Here is an 18,159-nt window from a genome sequence, read left to right as displayed (position 1 = left end):
CAACAAGGGGATTGGACTTTGAGTACATGATAAAAGCGAGAGCACACAAGGGAGGGGTGAGGATAGGTAAGACACCTAAAAAACTAGCTAGCATTTGTTGCCCTTAACGCAGAGAAACTAAAGCAGATACCTTAAAAGCAACTGAGGCCAATAGGAAAAGGGGACCAGGAACTAGAGAAAAGGTTAGATCAAAAAGAATTAACCTAGAAGGTAACACACATGCACAGGAAATTAATGTGAGTCAACTCCCTGTATAGCTATCCTTATCTCAACCAACAAAAACCCTTGTTCCTTCCTATTATGGCTTATACTCTCTCTACAACAAAATTAGAAATAAGGGCAAAATAGTTTCTGCTGGGTATTGAGGTGGTGGGGGGGAGAGGGAGAGGGCGGAGTGGGTGGTAAGGGAGGGGGTGGGGGCAGGGGGAAGAAATGACCCATTCATATGCACATATGAATAATAAAAAATAATAAATAAATAAAATAAAATAAAATAAACACCCGTCAGGAACCACTTGAAGAGGCATTCTGCTGGCCAAAGATGAGATGATTTGAGCACCAATAAGGATAAGAAATGCAGTGGGTTGAAACGCGTCAAATATGTTTAAATTCGTGAGTTCATAATGGTACTAAAAATTCAGTCAGTTTTGGAGGATGCTAGAGAACCACCAACTTATTATTCAGGGTAATCACAGTTGATGAAAGGAACTTATCTGACTGAAAGTATTATAACTAATGAAGATAGAAGTATAGCCCTTAAGGAATGAATGAAATGTATCTAAGTAGTGGCTGCACACATTCCAAATAGAGATAGATAACCGGGCATTACATAGCTCTTGATGGAAATGGGAAATAGTATAACAACAATAGCAACAACAAAAAACCTCCAAAAACAATGGCACCTAAATCTGAACAGACCTTTAGAATTACTTTCAATTTATATAAAGCATGGAGGACAGAGGAACACTTTCAGTGGCATCTTGGGGACTCATTTGGTAAAGCCTGTAGTCCATGTATCAGTGACATAGCATCATCCATGGCTTTTTAGAAATGGAGAAACTCAGGCCCCATGCCAGACTTGTTGAGTCCAAACCTGCATTTTAACAAGCTTCCCAGATGATTCACATGTATGTTTAAAGTTTGAGTAGTGCTGCTTTACAGGACCTATAATCCAGAATCTTCCACAAAAAAATTGTAAAGAAAAAAATTCTATGGAAGGGAAACCTGTAGAGATGTAGGAAGCATGTCAGTCGTTCACAGTTTCAGATATTTGGATCTCATTCAGAAAACACGAATTTAAAATTTTTGAAATAATTGGGGGTAATATCTTGGATCTTCAAAATAAACTGAGAGATAGAGGAAACTAGGTGGGGATTTAAATGAATAGGATTGGTTATGATGTGAATTGTTGAAGCTGATAAGTACAGGAGATTCACTATTTCCATTTTGTAGTTTTAAAGTTTTTTTCTATAATAGCTAAAAGTGAGTGTGTGGAGGGTGTAGGATGGCTATAATCAAAAAGACATCTAATAAGTGTTGGTGAGGATGTGGGAAAAATTGAAACCCTTGTACATTGCTGGTGGGAGTATAAAATGGTATGACTGCTTTGGAGAAAAGTCTTGACAGTTCCTGAAAAGACTGAACAGAGGCAACCTCACTCCTAGATATATATCCAAGAGAAATTAAAACATGTATTCATACAGAAACTTATGCATAAATTGTCACAGCAGCATTTTTCATAATAGTAAAAAAATAGAAACAGCCCAAACTGATGAGTGAATATATAAAATGTGGTATGTCATACAATGGGATACTATTTGGTAATAAAAAGGAATGAAATACTAATACATACCCAGAATAGATGAACCTTGAAATCATTATGCTGAGTGAAAGATGGCAGTCACAAAAGACTTTGTATTATTCCTTTATGTGCAACGTCCAGAATAGGTAAATCTGTAGAGATAGAATGTAGAGTAGTGGTTGCCAGGGTCTTGGGGGAGGTTTTGGGGGAAATAGGGAAGTATTACTCATGATAGGGCTTTCTTTTTGGGGTGACAAAATATTCTAAAATTGTGGTCATGGTTGTTTAATTCTATGCATCTACTAAAATCATTGAATTAATTGTCCATTTTAACTGGTGAATTGTATGATATGCAAGTTAGTAGCTCAGAAAAGTGGTTATGAAAAAAGGAGACTGGATATTATACAAATACCCATGCTATGGGCTTTACTCTAGAGTAATAACAATTTTTGGGACGAGGTTGCCTAGGTGATTCTAATACTCACCAGGCTTGAGAAACACTGAATTAGAGAGGTAACTGTTAAGGGTTGTTAGAAGAGAGAAGGAAGATTTGTCTATCTGAAATGGTAGTTTGGAAGAGAAGCCTCAGGGATGATATCATAATAGACCTAAAGGAGGCAAAAATCTGCAGGGAGAAACCTGTCTGAGTATAATCTATTGCTGCAGTATTTATTAGAATACAATTAAACACAGGAAATCCTTTTTGTTCTCCTAAGAAGGCTGTTAGTTTAGGATTAGAAGTCTTGAGTTACATTCATAGGTATTACATGTGTTGCCAGTGTTCTAGCTTCTTCTAAGTTACTCATAGTGAACACATACTTTGTCAGATATTTTTTGATAAATCATAATTTAAAAACAACAATCAAGAAAATGTGGTGTCTATACACAATGGAATTTTATGCAGCCATGAAGAAGAATGAAAATGTTATCATTCGCTGGTAAATGGATGGAATTGGAGAACATCATTCTGAGTGAGGTTAGCCTGGCCCAAAAGACCAAAAATCGTATGTTCTCCCTCTTATGTGGACATTAGATCAAGGGCAAACACAACAAGGGGATTGAACTTTGATCACAAGATAAAAGCGAGTGCACACAAGAGAGATATGAGGATGGGTAAGACACCTAAAAAATTAGGTAGCATTTGTTGCCCTCAATGCAGAGAAACTAAAGCAGATACCTTAAAAGCAACTGAGGCCAATAGGAGAAGGGGACCAGGAACTAGAGAAAAGGTTAGATCAAAAAGAATTAACCTAGAAGGTAACACACATGCACAGGAAAAATAAATAAATAAATAAAAATAAAAACAACATTCGCTGGGCACTGGTGGCTCGTGCCTATGATCCTAGCTACTCAGGAGGCAGAGATCAGGAGGATTGAGGTAAGAAGCCAGCCCAGGCAAATAATTTGTGAGACCCTATCTCAAAAAACCTTTCACAAAAATAGAGCTAGTGGAATGGCTCAAGGTGAAGGCCCTGAGTTCAAGTCCCAGTACCACAAAAAAGAAATCTAAAAAATTAAGCTAGGTTGGGCACCAGTGGTTTACTCCTATAATCCTAGCTTCTTGGGAGGCTGAGATTGGGAGGATCACGGTTCAAAGCCAGCCCAAGCTAATAGTTCGTGAGACCCCCCCCCCCACCCCCCAATCTCCAAAATAACCAGAGCAAAATGGGCTGGAGGTGTGACTCAAATGGTAGAGTGCTTGTTTTGAAGCCCTGAGTTCAAATCCCAGTCCCAACAATAACAACAAAAATTTACCTAGCCGAGTATAGGTGGCAGCATATGCCTGTAATCCCAGCCCTTGGGCTACATAACAAGACCCTGTGCCTCAAAAAATTTTTTTGTAAGAAACTAATTTCCCCAAGTTTCTTTCTTCCATGGTTGTAGATGTTAGTGAAAAATAAATTTTTTTTTGGAGACAAGGTGTCATTATGTAGCCTAGACTGGCCTCATAATCCTCCTGCCTGAGCCTCCTAAATGCTGTGCATACCACCACCATACCCATCTTTCTTTCTTTCTTTCTTTTTTATTGCAGTACTGGGGTTTGAACTCAGCACCTCACATTTGCTATGCAGGTGTTCTTCCACTTGAGCCATGCTCTACTCCCTTTGTTTTTTTTAAAAAAGTGTTCATTGTTATGTTGCTCAAATGAGTAGAAATGAAGTTGGCTACATTTATTCCCACTTATCCTCAAAAGCGTTTGTTGGTTAGATAACACCCTCTTATATTATTGGCTGGTCAGCAAAGAGGAAATTTGAAGATGTTCAGCATGATATTTGGCTTCTGATGATAAGTTGTAGAGAACTGGCCTTGGGTTCTGGTTGGACAGCTCTTGAGCAGATCATTGTCCACCCTGGACCTTTAATTTCCTCAACTAATGAATGGAGTTTGGACTCAGTATTTCCAGAATTTCTAAAATTTTATGCTTTACTGTATCTGTCTTTTCAAAGGTTGTAAATAGAGAATGGTAGTTAAGAGGTTGGATATCCTCTTTGCACCTTATTTTCTCCATTTATAAAATGGGGAAGAGTGAGGACTGGAGGGAATGGCTCAAGTGGTAGAGTGCTCAGGGCCCTGGGTTCAATCCTGAGTACCACTTTAAAAAAAAAATGGCCGTAAATAATTACATCTACCTCATGGGTTTCATTATTATGTATAAACTGTTTGGAACTCCCTATCCTATGGTGGTATTATTGTTTTATTTAGATGATGCCCTTTTACTAATTCAGTCATGATTAGCACTCAGATCTCTCGTACTACCTAATACAGTGTTGTATCTGTTATTCCAGGTGACAGGTCTTTATGGAATGGTATGAAATAGCATATGAGAGTATTCAGACAGTAGATAGGAAATTTTACAGTCAGATTTCACTACCACTATGCTCCTTTTCCCTTCCCTGCTACTACACCAAGATAGTAAGTTTTAAATAAAAACTGTACTCCAGTATTTTATGAAATCCTATTCCTAATTTTTCTCCTCACTTTTGTCTTCCTGTTCTATACCCCATTTAGGTCAGTTCTTCTTGGGTCTCGGGGACTTGATATATCCCACATCTCCCAGAGATTGGAGAGTCTGAGTGCAGCCACCACCTTTGAGCCTCTTGAGCCTGTGAAGGACACAGACATTCAGGTAAGGGCTACCCAGGTGCAGGTGGAACCCTGAGCCATGTAACCCAGGGTGAAGGCTGTGACCCTTTGTGTAACACGGATGTAGAAATTACAGTTTTCTTTGTTAATTTTCTTCTCTAGATATTACAAGAACAGGAGACCTAGGTTTGGAGGTAATGTGGGAGGGTATTGGGCTATTTTCAGAGTGCTCTGTGTGGGTGAATTTAAGAACGCATTTCTAACCTGCACTTTTTAGAATAATTCTAATTACAAGAACAGATTCCTTTTCCTTGCTTGGGCTTAATCCAAGGCACAGACATTAGTTATAAGTTTCTCTTGCTCTCTTTACTAGAACTCAAATAATTTTACTATTCGTGTAGCTCATTTCTGTTTTACATCTTACTTGTATTGGTTGACAAAAAGCTGGGGAAAACTTAGAGTGCTTTTATGCTGTAACCTACTCAGTGCTTTCTAGGAAGTATTGGGCTGCATGAGTGGTACAAGGAAAGCATCTGATAGAGCACTCCAGTCTCATTTAATCTAACATGCCACTAGCAGTTATTAGCTGTTTTCATCTCATCAGATACTGATAGAAAATGGTTAAAGAAAAACCTCATGATGCATTTAGATTATTTTATTTTATTATTATTATTATTATTATTGATGGTACTGGTGTTTGAACTCAGGGCTTCCCCACTTGCTAGGCAAGTGCTCCATCACTTGAGTCATACCCCCTCCAGTTTTGCTTTGGTTTGTTTTTCAGATAGAGTTTCATGCCTTTGTCTGGCAGTCAATTCTCCTACCTTAGTCTCCTGGGTAGTGGGGATTATAGACCAGTACCACTGTGCCTGGCTTGTTTTTGAGATAGCGGCTCACTAAATTTTTTTTTTTTTTTTCCCAGATTAGCTTTGAGCCATTATCCTTCTATTTCTGCCTCCCAAGTAGCTAGAATTATACCACCATGCCTGATTTTGATTTAGTTTTGAGGAACTAGTACATTACATTTGTGTTAGAATGAAGGGACCACTGGTCACTATTTTTTTTCTCCTCCTCCCTCCTTCCCTCCCTCCCTTCTTCCTTTCCTCTCTGCTTGCCTCCCTTCCCCATCTCCTTTCTTCCCCGTCTCCTTTCTTCCCCCCCACCCCCCTTTGATTTGTGAGAAGATACCTCACTTTGTTGTCCAGGTTGACCTCCAGGACTCAAGTGATCCTCTTGCCATAGACTCCTGAGTAGCTGGGCTTCACAGCATACCACCACATCTGCTGATTTACCTTTGAATTGAAAGGACTCAGATCCTGCAAAGGCAAGCCCCAGTAGAAATGGATTGTTCTTTAGGCTCAATTTGAATTAATACTCTACCCCACTACCTTTTTCAAGAGCCATTTTGGACAATCTAATGCCTGCATTTCTACTTCATTTATCCTTTTTAATTTTTTTTTTAAAATTTGGTAGTATGAGGGTTTAAATTCAGGGCCTTGAACTTGCTAGGCAGGTCCTGTACCATTTGAGCCACATTCTCAGCCTCTACTGCACTTCTTTTAATTTGGAAATCTATACTTTGAGTTGAGAGTTGAAATTACAGATATTTATAATTTTCCAGGGATGATTTTTTTTTTAGTGAAAGTGATAATAAAGTTTATTAGGAAAAGAATACACTTTCAATAGACTGAAAGTGGGTTATATCTAGAGAGTGACTGAGAATGAGCAATTTTCCAGTTATGGAAAAAATTTTCCGAAGAGTGGAAATGAAAATCCAGTGGGTTTTTTTGTTTGTATGTTTTATATGCTAAATTGTATTTGCCTGTCAGTTTATAGATGCCTTGTTATTTCCATGTAATCTTTTTTTTTACATTTTTATTAGCATACATTAGTTGTACAAGGAGGAGGTTTCATTGTGAGATTTTCATATTTGCAAACAGTGTATCCATGTAATTTGTTTGTTTGTTTGTTTGGTGAGTCTGGGATTTTAACTCAGGGCTTTGTGTTTGCAAAGCTGGTGCTCTACCGCTTGGGCACACCGGTTATTTTGGAAATGGCGGGGGGCGGGTCTCTCAAACTGTTTCCTTGGGCTGGCCTTCAACCACAATCCTCCTGATCTTAGCTGCCCAAGTGTTGTTTGTTTTATAAAGACAGAGTCTCTTCATTACCCTGGCTGCCCTTGAATCTTCCTGCTCAGCCTCCCAAGTACTGGGATTGCAGGTGTGACCACTACACCCTGCTTTAGAGCTGCTAATTTTAGTTGTGCTGTTGACTTTATCTTTTGGAAAAAGGCTTGAAGGAAAAATATGTAGCTTTGGTCTAAAAGTCAGAGCCTTTGATAATATTAGCTCACTCAAATTTATCAATAGGAATTGGAAGTTTTAAGTTGTGCCTTGTGATTTAGTTGACCTATGTTTAAACTTCCTATATACTTACTCAGTAGTAGCTTGTTCTTGCCTTACTTGTGTAGTGACCAAGTGTAGGAGACAAATCAGCTCATTCCCTTAGCACTGAGTGGGCCTTCTTTTAATTCGTCTCATAATGTATTGGTTATCCAAGAAGAGTAAAACTGGACATTTTGTTACTTTTCTTTAGAAAAGCCAGATATACTATCTGATTGTCTATTTTTTCATATTTTTAATGTGTGTGTGTGTTTGGTACTGGAGTTTGAACTCAAGGCCTCACACTTTCTAGGCAGGCTCCCTTGCAGCTTCAGCCACTCTGTCAGCCCTTTTTTTTGTGGTGGATTTGTTTTTCAAGATAGGGTCTTGCAAACTATTTGCCTGGGGCTGGCTTGGAACTTTGATCCTCCTCATCTCTGCCTCCTGAGTAGATAGGTTTACAGGCGTGAGCTACTGGTGCCTGGCTCATTTATTTTTATAGCTTTATGAGATAGAATTTATATATCATGAATCAAATGGTCTTTTGTTGTTGTGAACTGTTGTTTTTCAACTAGTGCATTTTTTGAGGTTAGAATACACCCTAATCCCATGTGTCAAATATTAGAGTGAAATTATTATGTCAGTTTATAAGATCATTAAGATACTGTTTGTGAAAGGACAGATTTTATTCAGGACTTTTACTGTTCATTGTTTGCATTACTTATAAGCTTGAAAAAGCATTTTTCCCATGTATAGAGTATCCTTGTATATTTGGTAAACATGGGTTATGTTTTCTGTTTCTAATGGCGTTTGAAATTAATATGGGTTTTTGTTGTTACTGCTTTATTGTTTGTCATTACCAATGATGTTGCCATGCCTTGGGATACATTTTTTTAAAAGTTGCTGTGGCCAGCAGCAATAATATGTTTTAAAACCCACTTAAATATACATGTGGATGATACTGGTAGAATTTTTTAAAAATGTTTATTGATTTTATTTTTTGGAAATGATCATAAAGAAGTGCTATAATTTTGTGTGATGGTGGTGAATGAAGAGCAGTAACATAGAGGACATACTTCTAAAATGACTACTGATCTATTCGAAATGACCTTATGGTACTTGGGTACAGTGCATCTTATAGAGATCCATTTGTTCATTTTTGTCTTTGAAGAAAAAAATGTTAAGGGCACATTCCATATCTTTACAATGATCTGAGCAGACCTGTTATACTGTAGATGAGATGTGTTATATAATAATAAAGTACAGTTATATTCTGGGCTTTTTCACTAGATTACATGTATATTTTAAGAAAGCTATGCAGAAATGTTTGAGTAGGTCATAAAAAATGGGAGCTGAAAATTCCCAGCATTAAGCTGTATTTCCAAATGGCATTAGACCAAGCACTGATATTATTGCTAACCTTAATATATGTGATTCCTTGGGGTACTGCAACAAATTACCACAAACTTGATGGCCTAAAGCAAATTATTCTCTCACAGTTTTGGAGCCCAAAAATTTTAAATCAAGCTGTTAGAAGCACCGTACTCTCTCTATCAGCTTCAGGAGATAATCCTTCCCCCAGCTTATGGTAACTTTTGATACTCCTTGACTTGCAGCATAATTCCAATTTCTTCTTCTATCTTCACAGGTTTTTCCTGTGTCAAATCTACCTTTCCTGTCTCTTGAAAGGATGCTGGTTGTTAAATTTAGGACTCACGCTAAACCCAGGATGATTTTATCTTGAGATCCTTAACTTAGTTACATTTGTAGGACCCCATTTCCAGTTAAGGTCACATTTACAAGTACTAGGGGCTAGGGCTTGGACATATATTTTTGGGTTACGTACTTTCACCTACTATACTTCTAGCACAAGAAAATTTAAAACTGACCAACTTAATGTAATATCTTCAAATTAACTCAATTTCACAGCTGTATGGATTGTAGATAGTAAGCTAATGTATTTATTGCTTATTGCCCCAGTGACTGCATGGGGCTGAGTACCAATATCTAATTCCAGAGTTCAGTAATAGTTACTTTCTCTAAACAGGTGAACAAACAATCTGTAATGTTTTTGAGAAGTTTCTGTAGAGATGTTTTTAATTAGAAATAGCCTACTTTCTATAAAGTACTAAACATGTAGGTTTTTGGGTAACTATTTTTATTTTTATTTTTTTGGCAGCACTGGGGAGTAAACTCAGGGCCTTGAGCTTGCTAGGCAAGGATTCTACCACTTGATCCGTGCCCCCAGTCCGAGGGTAATAGGTAGGATTAAATGGTGATACTTCTCAAGGTTGGAGACGATGCCTTATTTATATACATATATTCTGTGCCACACAGGTTGCCCACCCATTTCTTTTTTCTTTTATAGTTTAGACTTTTGCTCACCACCTTCCCTTAGCTTGAAGTAGCCCTTGTGGCATGTCTGAACCCTAATTTCAGTATACAATGCTAAGGTGTCCCTTAGATGCCGCCTCTTCCATAGCCTTCCCATCTCCATTTCCTATAGCCTCCAGATACAGTGTGTTAGCTTTATTGCTTAGGAAGGGGTCTTTCTGAATAGTACCTCACAAAGTAAACAGAAGTCTAGGTTATGTTGTTGGAATTGATGAAGCCAGTTTTCATCATAGGTAAGTGAAAATTTAGCACCTTCTACCAAAAAGACACAACAAAGCAAAATGAACATCCCTCCCACCCAGGAGAAAAAAAAAAAAAATTTTGAAGGCCTTCATAGTCTGCCTAAATCTCCAGATGGAAATGTCTTACATGAGTAAAGAGAAAAAGAAGTCTTAAAGAAAAGATAAATAACCATAAGAAAATTAAGTCAGGAAAACTGACCTATCACATGAAGACTAATGGTTCAATGATACTTAACTTGTTAAAAATCTGTTTTGCTTACTACACTGTATTTATAATTCTCTCTGTCTCTTTTTTTTTGGGGGGGCGGTACTGGGTACTGCTTGCTAGATAGGTGCTCTACTACGTGAGCCACTCCACCAGCCTACTACACTGTATTTTTAATAAAATATTTATTATGTCCTTCCTTTTGTGCTTTTTTTTTTCCCTCTGAGTAACCAGAGGTAATTTTATTGTCCTACAGGGTCCTTCATTTTTCTGTTCTTGAAAATGTAAAGTATGCTCAAACTACTCCTAGTTTATCTTTTAAACAGTGAGAAGAAACTAAATGGTTTTGGTAAGTATAAAAATGAATCAGTGTTGTAACCCCTTATCACCTAAATAATTATTTTCAGTTTATCTTTTGATTTTAAGATTTTCTACCTTCAGAATTAAGGTATTACAGCTTAAATGCAGCTATATAGAAAAGTGAAGAGGACAAATAGTGAGTGGTATTGCTCACAAATTATGCTTTTGTAGTACTGGCAAATTGTTCACTGGGAACAGGTTGCAGAAATCTGTGGCAGTTTGTTGGAAAGAGGGTTAGACTTGCCTAGAATGATTAGTATGCTATTAAGAGGTCTTCAGGAATATTACTAATAAATATTAACATTGAGGAAGAAGTACAGTAACCTAGTTTGAATAAGTTGAGGGAAGATGCAGTCTGAGTGGGTAAATGATATTTAATTCTAGGATTGCACTTTTCTTTTTCTTTTTTTGAGACAAAATCTCACTATGTAGCTCAGTCTGGCCTTCTCCTAATTGTCCTCCTGACTTTGTTTCCTGAGTGCTGTAATTATAGGCATGTGCTATCATGCTTGGCTCTCTAGGACTATTTTTAAAGAAATGTAGTTGTTTGTCATCTCATTTGTTTCTAAAAACTGAAACTGCCAAGAATATATACCAAGAAGAGGTCTTACCAGACTGCAGTTGTAAATTTAAGGAGGAGATGAGGTTTCCTTCATAAGATTTGCACCTATTTGCATACTGATAATTTGTGTTTACGTAGGCAAGATGTACCATCTTCCATCTTGCTTTTGCACTTAATGTAAAAATACAAGACTATCCCATGCAGTCTGTGTGTGAAGGTTTTTAGTTAAGCATTTGTGTTTATTAATCTTCTTTGTTATATCCTCTTTTCCCTAAGAGAGTCAGTGGGAAGTTCATGGTAACCTTTTCTTAAATCACATTTTCCCTGTTTTGTTAGCATGTTGCAATATTTCCATACATGCATAAAATTTACTTTAATAATATTCATCTACATAGCACTCTTCCTTATTTTACCCTCCCCCGTAGAGGACTCTTAACGGTTGAGTCTTCTTTCCCAGCTATAACAACTGCCTATCCTGGACTTAACACAGCCTTATGGTTAATACTCTCGTGCTCACTTGCAAATGAATCTGATTATCACTCTATACAGAGTCTTGGTGAGAGAGAAACCCTTTCCTGGAACATTAGGTACATTTTTGGCCAAGATTCAGGTGTGGCAGCGGAACTGCATACATGTAGAAAAGACACAGATCTCTGTATCCCCTATTTTGATTCAGCAGGAGTTGTGCCAGGACTTCTTCCTGTGTGAACACAGTAGAGTCCATACTCCCTCTTTCTAATAAACAGATTTTCTGTTCCTTGTCATTAGCATAGGTCTCAGAGCCCATAAAAACCAGTAAACCTTTAAAAAAAATAGTATCTTCACAGAGGCAGGCTAATGTGCCATCTTGTTTTGTTTATAATTAGGTAGCCTAATGCTGATTACTGTGGTAAGAACTGAAATAATTTAGTTTTCCTGCCTGTTTTAGATAAGAGAAAAGGTACATGTTATGGCCTGGTGGCAAATTATACAATTACATTGTATTCTGTGAATGAGATTAAAAATGACAACTTTGGAATAAAACTGGGTTTGTAGAATAAAAACTGGGTTTCTGTGAGCCAGGGATATAAGCTTATAGTTATTTTATTTGTCCATTCACACTTATTCCTGAATACAGGGCTTTCAGAACGAGCAAGTAAATGGATGCTGAATGTATTCTGAGCAAGCAGGAAATGACAGGCTTTTTTGTCTTCTCAGAGGTTTCTTATATCCTGTAGTGAGCAAGGGAATATCAATTATCAACTTAAAGAAGAAAGAAATTGCAGTGGTTCTGTAAGAGTATTTTGGAACAAGCCTATATGTCTAAAATATTTTTCTAACATTTTAATAGAACACATCAGATATTGGCTCTGTGCCTTTGAACTGGAGTTGAGTCATCCTCTCCCTCCTTCACTAGATCTCTTAACCTGCCAATATGTATTGATGCCCTAGCATTTTGGAGATGAGGAACATATACTGTCATTTTCATCCTGGCATCTTTAAATTGCTTGGTTTCAGGAACCAGAAATGGGCATGTCTTTTTATCTGTTGAACTACTTGATACTGGAGTGAATGTGATTTAAATGGTGGTTAAAGCCTTGTTGAATATTGAATGCATTACTGAAGACCAGTCTGTCATTCTCAGATGGCAGCCCTTGACCCTGTGCACCACTTTGATTCTGCTTGCCATGCATGTGTTGATCTGTTATTTCTGTTTTGGAATGTTTGACCCAGAGCTCTCTGGGCCAGTAGCCTGATGTGCTTTCTTTGTTTGATTGGTGGTGCTTGCAAAGTGTAGCTCCTCAGTTACAGAACTTGGGACCCAGGTTGCTGGTGTCTCTGCTTACAGATTCACAGTGTTGTATGAATTGAAGAGAGGGGCTCAGATTGGAGAGACACAGTTTTACATTCTTTTGTTTGTTCTTGGTTTGGTGAGGATCAGGAAAAGACTCTAGGAGGCAGAGGGTCAGAATCCTCTGGTGACAAGACCTATACTTCGAACCAGTGCATATCATTTTCTTTTAAAACAGAAATACCTAGCTTCCATCTTGTACTTCAGCTATGGATAGGTTGAGTGAGTTCCCTTAAGCCTGGTTGCTGGCAGCCACACCGGCGTGAAGGCCCTTGATATTAATAGCCATTGATCTGCATTGGTCACAAGATCAGTAGTGGTATAAGTGCCACTTTAATTATTTTGGAGTACAGAAGGGACAGACCTCCTTTCTCACTCAGCTGTGAGGCCGAGATGCTATCAGCAAAATCCTCTTGCCTGTGCTTTTTAGAAAACTATAGCCCAGGAAGCATTGTTACAGAGTCTTCTGAGTAGGGCTGTGTGTGACAGCTGCCAGGACATTGCTTAGAAAAACTCATGTCTTCTTAAATGTATTTACAATGAGGCCTGGCTTTTATTTTATTACTATTATTTTTTTGTATGTATGGTGTTGGGTTTGAACCCAGGGCCTACACCTTGAACCATTCCACCAGCCCTTTTTTTTATGATGGGTTTTTTGAGATACGGTCTCAAGAACTATTTGCCTAGGATGGCTTTGAACTGTGATCCTCTGGATCTCAGCCTCCTGGGTAGCTAGGATTATAGATGCCAGCCACCAGCACCAGGCTCTGGTTTTAATTTATAAAACAAAGGTGGGGACGGGGGTCCATGGAGGGAGGTTAGGTGAGCAGAATGTAAGTAGGAGTGTGGATTTGCTGGCTGAGTTTTATTATTGCCGTCTAATTTGGTTTATTTCTTTGGAATGAGCAAGAGGATATGGAAGAAAGTTTCTGCCATTCTTCCCTTTTCTTTCTAAAATGCTATTGGTATCTTAGTGGCAGATAGAAAAAGCTGTGGAAGAGTATAATATACTTAATTTGCTCAAGGAACCAAAATACACACCTGTGATACTCTCTCCTTTCCTGTAAGGTTCTCTCTGACTTAGTGATGTCCGTCTGTCTCAGCAAGGCCAATCTCTAAATGAACAAGGGCCTTATGGATCCTCAGGTTTATGGGCATTTGCAGTAACATTTAGTTCTTTGATGTCCTGAGCTGCCCCAGATGTTTTAGTGTTGAAGAAATGTGGTGGTGGGTGTTATTCATTCAGAAGCTGTATTTACTGAATCAGTGCTTCTCAAGCCAGGTTTTTTCCTCCCAATTTGTCTTAGACTGAGAGATACTTTTGTAAAATATAATAAACATGAATTCCTAGAAAAAATGAAATAAATGACATTCACAATACAATTCTGGATTTTTTATTAGATTTGATAGAGAAAAAATTACTTTGTCAGGTTACTATAAAAATTTCTAAATGCTTACTCTCAGGTTTGTACTTACTGCTGTACACTAGGAGTAAACCATTGGCAGACTGTTACTCCTTTGACTATACTTTGAGTAGTATGAATTTAAATAGTTCTGCTTGCCTGCTTGGCTCCCTTCTGTCCTCCCTGTGCAGAGAAATGCAGTTCAAGCTTAAATTCCTGTTATGTTTTACGCCAGATAACATCGGGGAGGCAAGGCTGAGGTGTACTGAACATTCATTTTGTCCAAATGCTACTCTAAACATTTTCTGGGGTTCCTCATTTAATCTTTCCGGCAACCCTCTGAGGCAGATACTTACTGGTAACCCCATCTTGCAGATGAGGAACCTAAAGACTACTGAGGCTATATATATGCTAGACTTGAATTCCACTCTGTCGGCTTGAGTTTAATACTATGCTCTTAGCCCCCTAGGTTTTGAATTTTAGTCTAAGACAATCAGTAAAGGAGTGAATTTACAGAATGTATTTAAAGGAGGAATGTTAAAAGTATGAAATAGAAGTATAGTTTAGTTGGTTGTACATTTAGAGCAAAATAAAGAGTAAAAAGCACACAGTGCCAGAGATGGTACATCTTTGTACCATCTTTTGAATGAATGTGGTAGGCATTGTCATATTTACATAGGGTTAATCGTTTTTTTTATGTTGATTATTATTTCAGCATTCTGTTGATTAAGGGAAAAGCTGGAGCACACTTTCTAAACCTTGATGCAAACTCCTGCTGCATTTAGGGAGGTGAGTTTTACAGGGAGGCCAAACCTGCTTCATTCGTTTATCCTCTAGGTACTTGCTTTCTTGCCATACTTTTCTGCTTGCTGAGCTGTCTGTTGAATTTACTGTCCAAAACTTAGCCTATTATTTCTCAGGTTTGCTTCCCTACAGGTACACAGACAAGGATTTCTGTGAAATCCTGGAGCACCTTTTAGTTTTAAAATGCCAAGGCTTATTTAGTTCTTGTGAAAACAGGTTGTGTTCAACTTCTTGCTTGATCATCTTTGTTTTGTTTCTGAAGCTGAGCTTGGTGCTAGAAGCAATTTAAAGGGCACATTAGATTTTTACTGTAATACTGGACTATTGATTGTTGACTTACTTGTAGGTTAATGCAGACCCATTTCCTTACTTACTGTCTAACTGGCCATTATGCTCTGGCAGCTTGCCGAAATGTTGAAATCTTGTATCATATAATATGATTTGGCTGTCTAAGGGTATTATGTGTATTTGGTTTTTAAAGACACAGACAAAGCTCTCAACTTTGTGTACTCTAGAATACAGGAAAGAATTTTTATTTACCTCTAGGAGACTACATAAAACTTGGGGAGTTGAGATTCAACAGAACATTAACACCAGACATAGTGCAAATTATTACTGTCTGGACTAACTGGCCCTTATAAATAAACATAAGCTAACGTAATAGAATCATGAAGAGAAGGCTAAGTGGGAACTGAAAATGAGTGGTGGTGGTGGTGAATGTGTAAAAGTGGGTCACAGTTAGGCACTCCATGTAAGTGAGCCTCAGCATTCACCTGGTACTACTCTGCTGGTATTGAGTTGAATAGAATCTAGCTGAGGGGCTGGTAAGATGACCTGCTTATGGAGGGAGCTGGGCAGGGGTACAGAAGTGGTTGAAGGAAAAGTACTCATTGGTGCAAAGAGCTTATACCCACTTCTGTCACAACCTGGCCACTCCTCACCTAGATTAGAGGGTGTACCCTCACTCTTTGAGTTAAGACTGAGGGAATGAGATGACAAGGAAACACTAGATCTAGAACTTTGAGAGTATATGTGAGAACTAGATGGAAACTCAGTTTTCCCCCTAGTTACAAAAATATGGAAAATAGCTCCATAGTGTACTTTTTTTGGCTGCCATACTTTTGAGCTATTTGGAACAGATACTTAAGAATGTAGAAAATCTGTTTGAAGGCCAGGTGCTGTGTGTGGCTTAAGCCTATATTCCTAACTACTTGGGAGGCAGAGATTGAGAGGATCGAGGTTTAAGGCCAGCCTTGTTTGCAAGACCACGTCTGAACCAATGGCTGGGTGTACCTATCATTCCAGTTATGCTGGGAGGATTGTGGTCCAGGCCAGCCTGAGCATAAAGTGAGACCCTATCTCAAAAATAACCAATACAAAAAAGCACCTACCTAGCAAGTGTGAGGTCTCGAATTCAAACCCCAGTACTGCCCCCTGCCTCCCCAAAAGAAAGTCTGTTTGAAATAACAAGGAAATTTGATAGATTTTTACAGAGAAGTGAGGAGTTAGTACATGAAGTGTTGTTAGAGACTATAAAAAATGGCCCTCATAGCTCAGAATTGTTCAATTCCTATAAAATGATGTGCAGTCCTTTCTTTATTCTGTAACAGAAAAGCTTCCTATTGGGTGAAAAGGAATTTGAGATGTACATTTATGAACAACTATTATATCATGTTATTATCACTCTCAAACCATTTGGAAGGCTGACTATTGAGAAAGTCTGTGACTTTGCCCTAATTTGGAAGATTGAGGGGGAAGTAACAAGCCAGGAATTTTGTGTGACCTTTGAGGTTCCTCATAATAATCCTGCTGTTTGTATAATACTTTTAGTGATCTTTGCCTGTCACCCTCTTATTCCTCACTGCATCATTTGAGATGGCTCCAGTGGGCATATGCATCATCTTTATTTAGAAAGGGAAGAAATTGAGACCAAGATGGAGAGATTATTGCTATCAAAAGTGGAACTTGAAGGGTTGGGGCATAGCTGAAATAGTGGAACACCCTGAGTTCAAACCCCAGTACTGGCCCTCTTTCCAAAAAATACTGGAACTTGAACTCAGATAATCTAATTCTTTATACCTTTCCCTGGATTATTATCATTCCTTGCTGAGGAAGGCATCAAGTTGTGGACTGGTTGATTTACTGCCTTACTTTTTTTTTTTTGCAAAGAAACCAAGCCAATTCTTTTCACTGGTTGCATTTCCTAATGTATTGTCCCTATTTCCTCTTGGGCATTTTCTATCTATTTTCTTTGAATTATATTTCCATTTATTCCTTCTAGGTGAAAGACTTGCTAGTTAACTAAATTAATTGATTGTAAGGATGAAAGTGTTACTTAGAAGAGTAATTTGGAATTTATTGGCTTCATGCTGAGTGGTGACAGACCTCACTTTTTCCATCTGAGGTATACTTGGAACAAAAACTGATACCAGTGTTTGCTGTTGCTGCTGATGTAGTTCACTGCTGCTCTTCTTTATGTAAAGGGGCTCAGTGTGTTTAGGTTGTCTGTGTAGGTCATTGGCTGCCGAGTAAATACAAAGTGGCACACTAGAACAAAGACCATATTTGGAACTTTAGATTAACTAAAATGTCAGGGTTTAGAATAGAGTGGGGGAAAAAGTTTTTTGTTCTTTCTTTGTTTTTTGCATTTTTTTTTTTTTGCTTTTTATTTTAACCTCGATACCTAGCTTTCTCCTTCTTTTTCCCTCCCTTCCCCTTCCATTCTTTGTGTCTGTTTTTGTTTGTCTTTTCTCCTTTCTTTCTCCGTTCTTGCTTTCCACTTGTCCTTTGTATCCTGTCTTTGCCTCACTCACCCCTGCCTTTTAAGACTGGCTGTCATCAAGAGTTTCTGTTGTTAATGGGAGTTTACTAGACCTTCAAAGGAATTGTGGGCAGAAGAAAGGTGGAGAACATTGTTGGGTATGGTGTTATTCTTTTTTTTTTTTTAATCAAATATTTGCTGTTAGAATGGCTCCTGCAGCTGAGCAATGTGCACCCACCAAGGCTGTTTTGCCTGTAGAATGAGCAAATCTGGGTGTGAGGTTGAAGTGGGCCCAGTGGAACTGGTGGAGAGCCTGGCTCTGTGGAAGTCT

General features: G+C 38.2%; 1 protein-coding gene across 1 annotated transcript in view; it reads left to right on the top strand.

Moving 5' to 3' along the window:
- Nup93 (nucleoporin 93) overlaps window positions 1–18,159 on the top strand; it is a 112,465-nt gene that overhangs the window by 22,765 nt on the left and 71,541 nt on the right. Inside the window, exon 3 of the mRNA XM_074055968.1 lies at window positions 4,811–4,928. Within this exon, the coding sequence (XP_073912069.1) occupies window positions 4,811–4,928 (118 nt within the window). The remainder of the gene's footprint in view (window positions 1–4,810; window positions 4,929–18,159) is intronic.

The sequence above is a fragment of the Castor canadensis genome, chromosome 15 (genome assembly GCF_047511655.1).
Source record: "Castor canadensis chromosome 15, mCasCan1.hap1v2, whole genome shotgun sequence".
In the NCBI taxonomy this organism is placed as follows: Eukaryota; Metazoa; Chordata; class Mammalia; order Rodentia; family Castoridae; genus Castor; species Castor canadensis.
The sequence above is the reverse complement of the archived record's forward strand: the minus strand, read 5'-3'. Positions and strand labels throughout refer to the sequence as shown.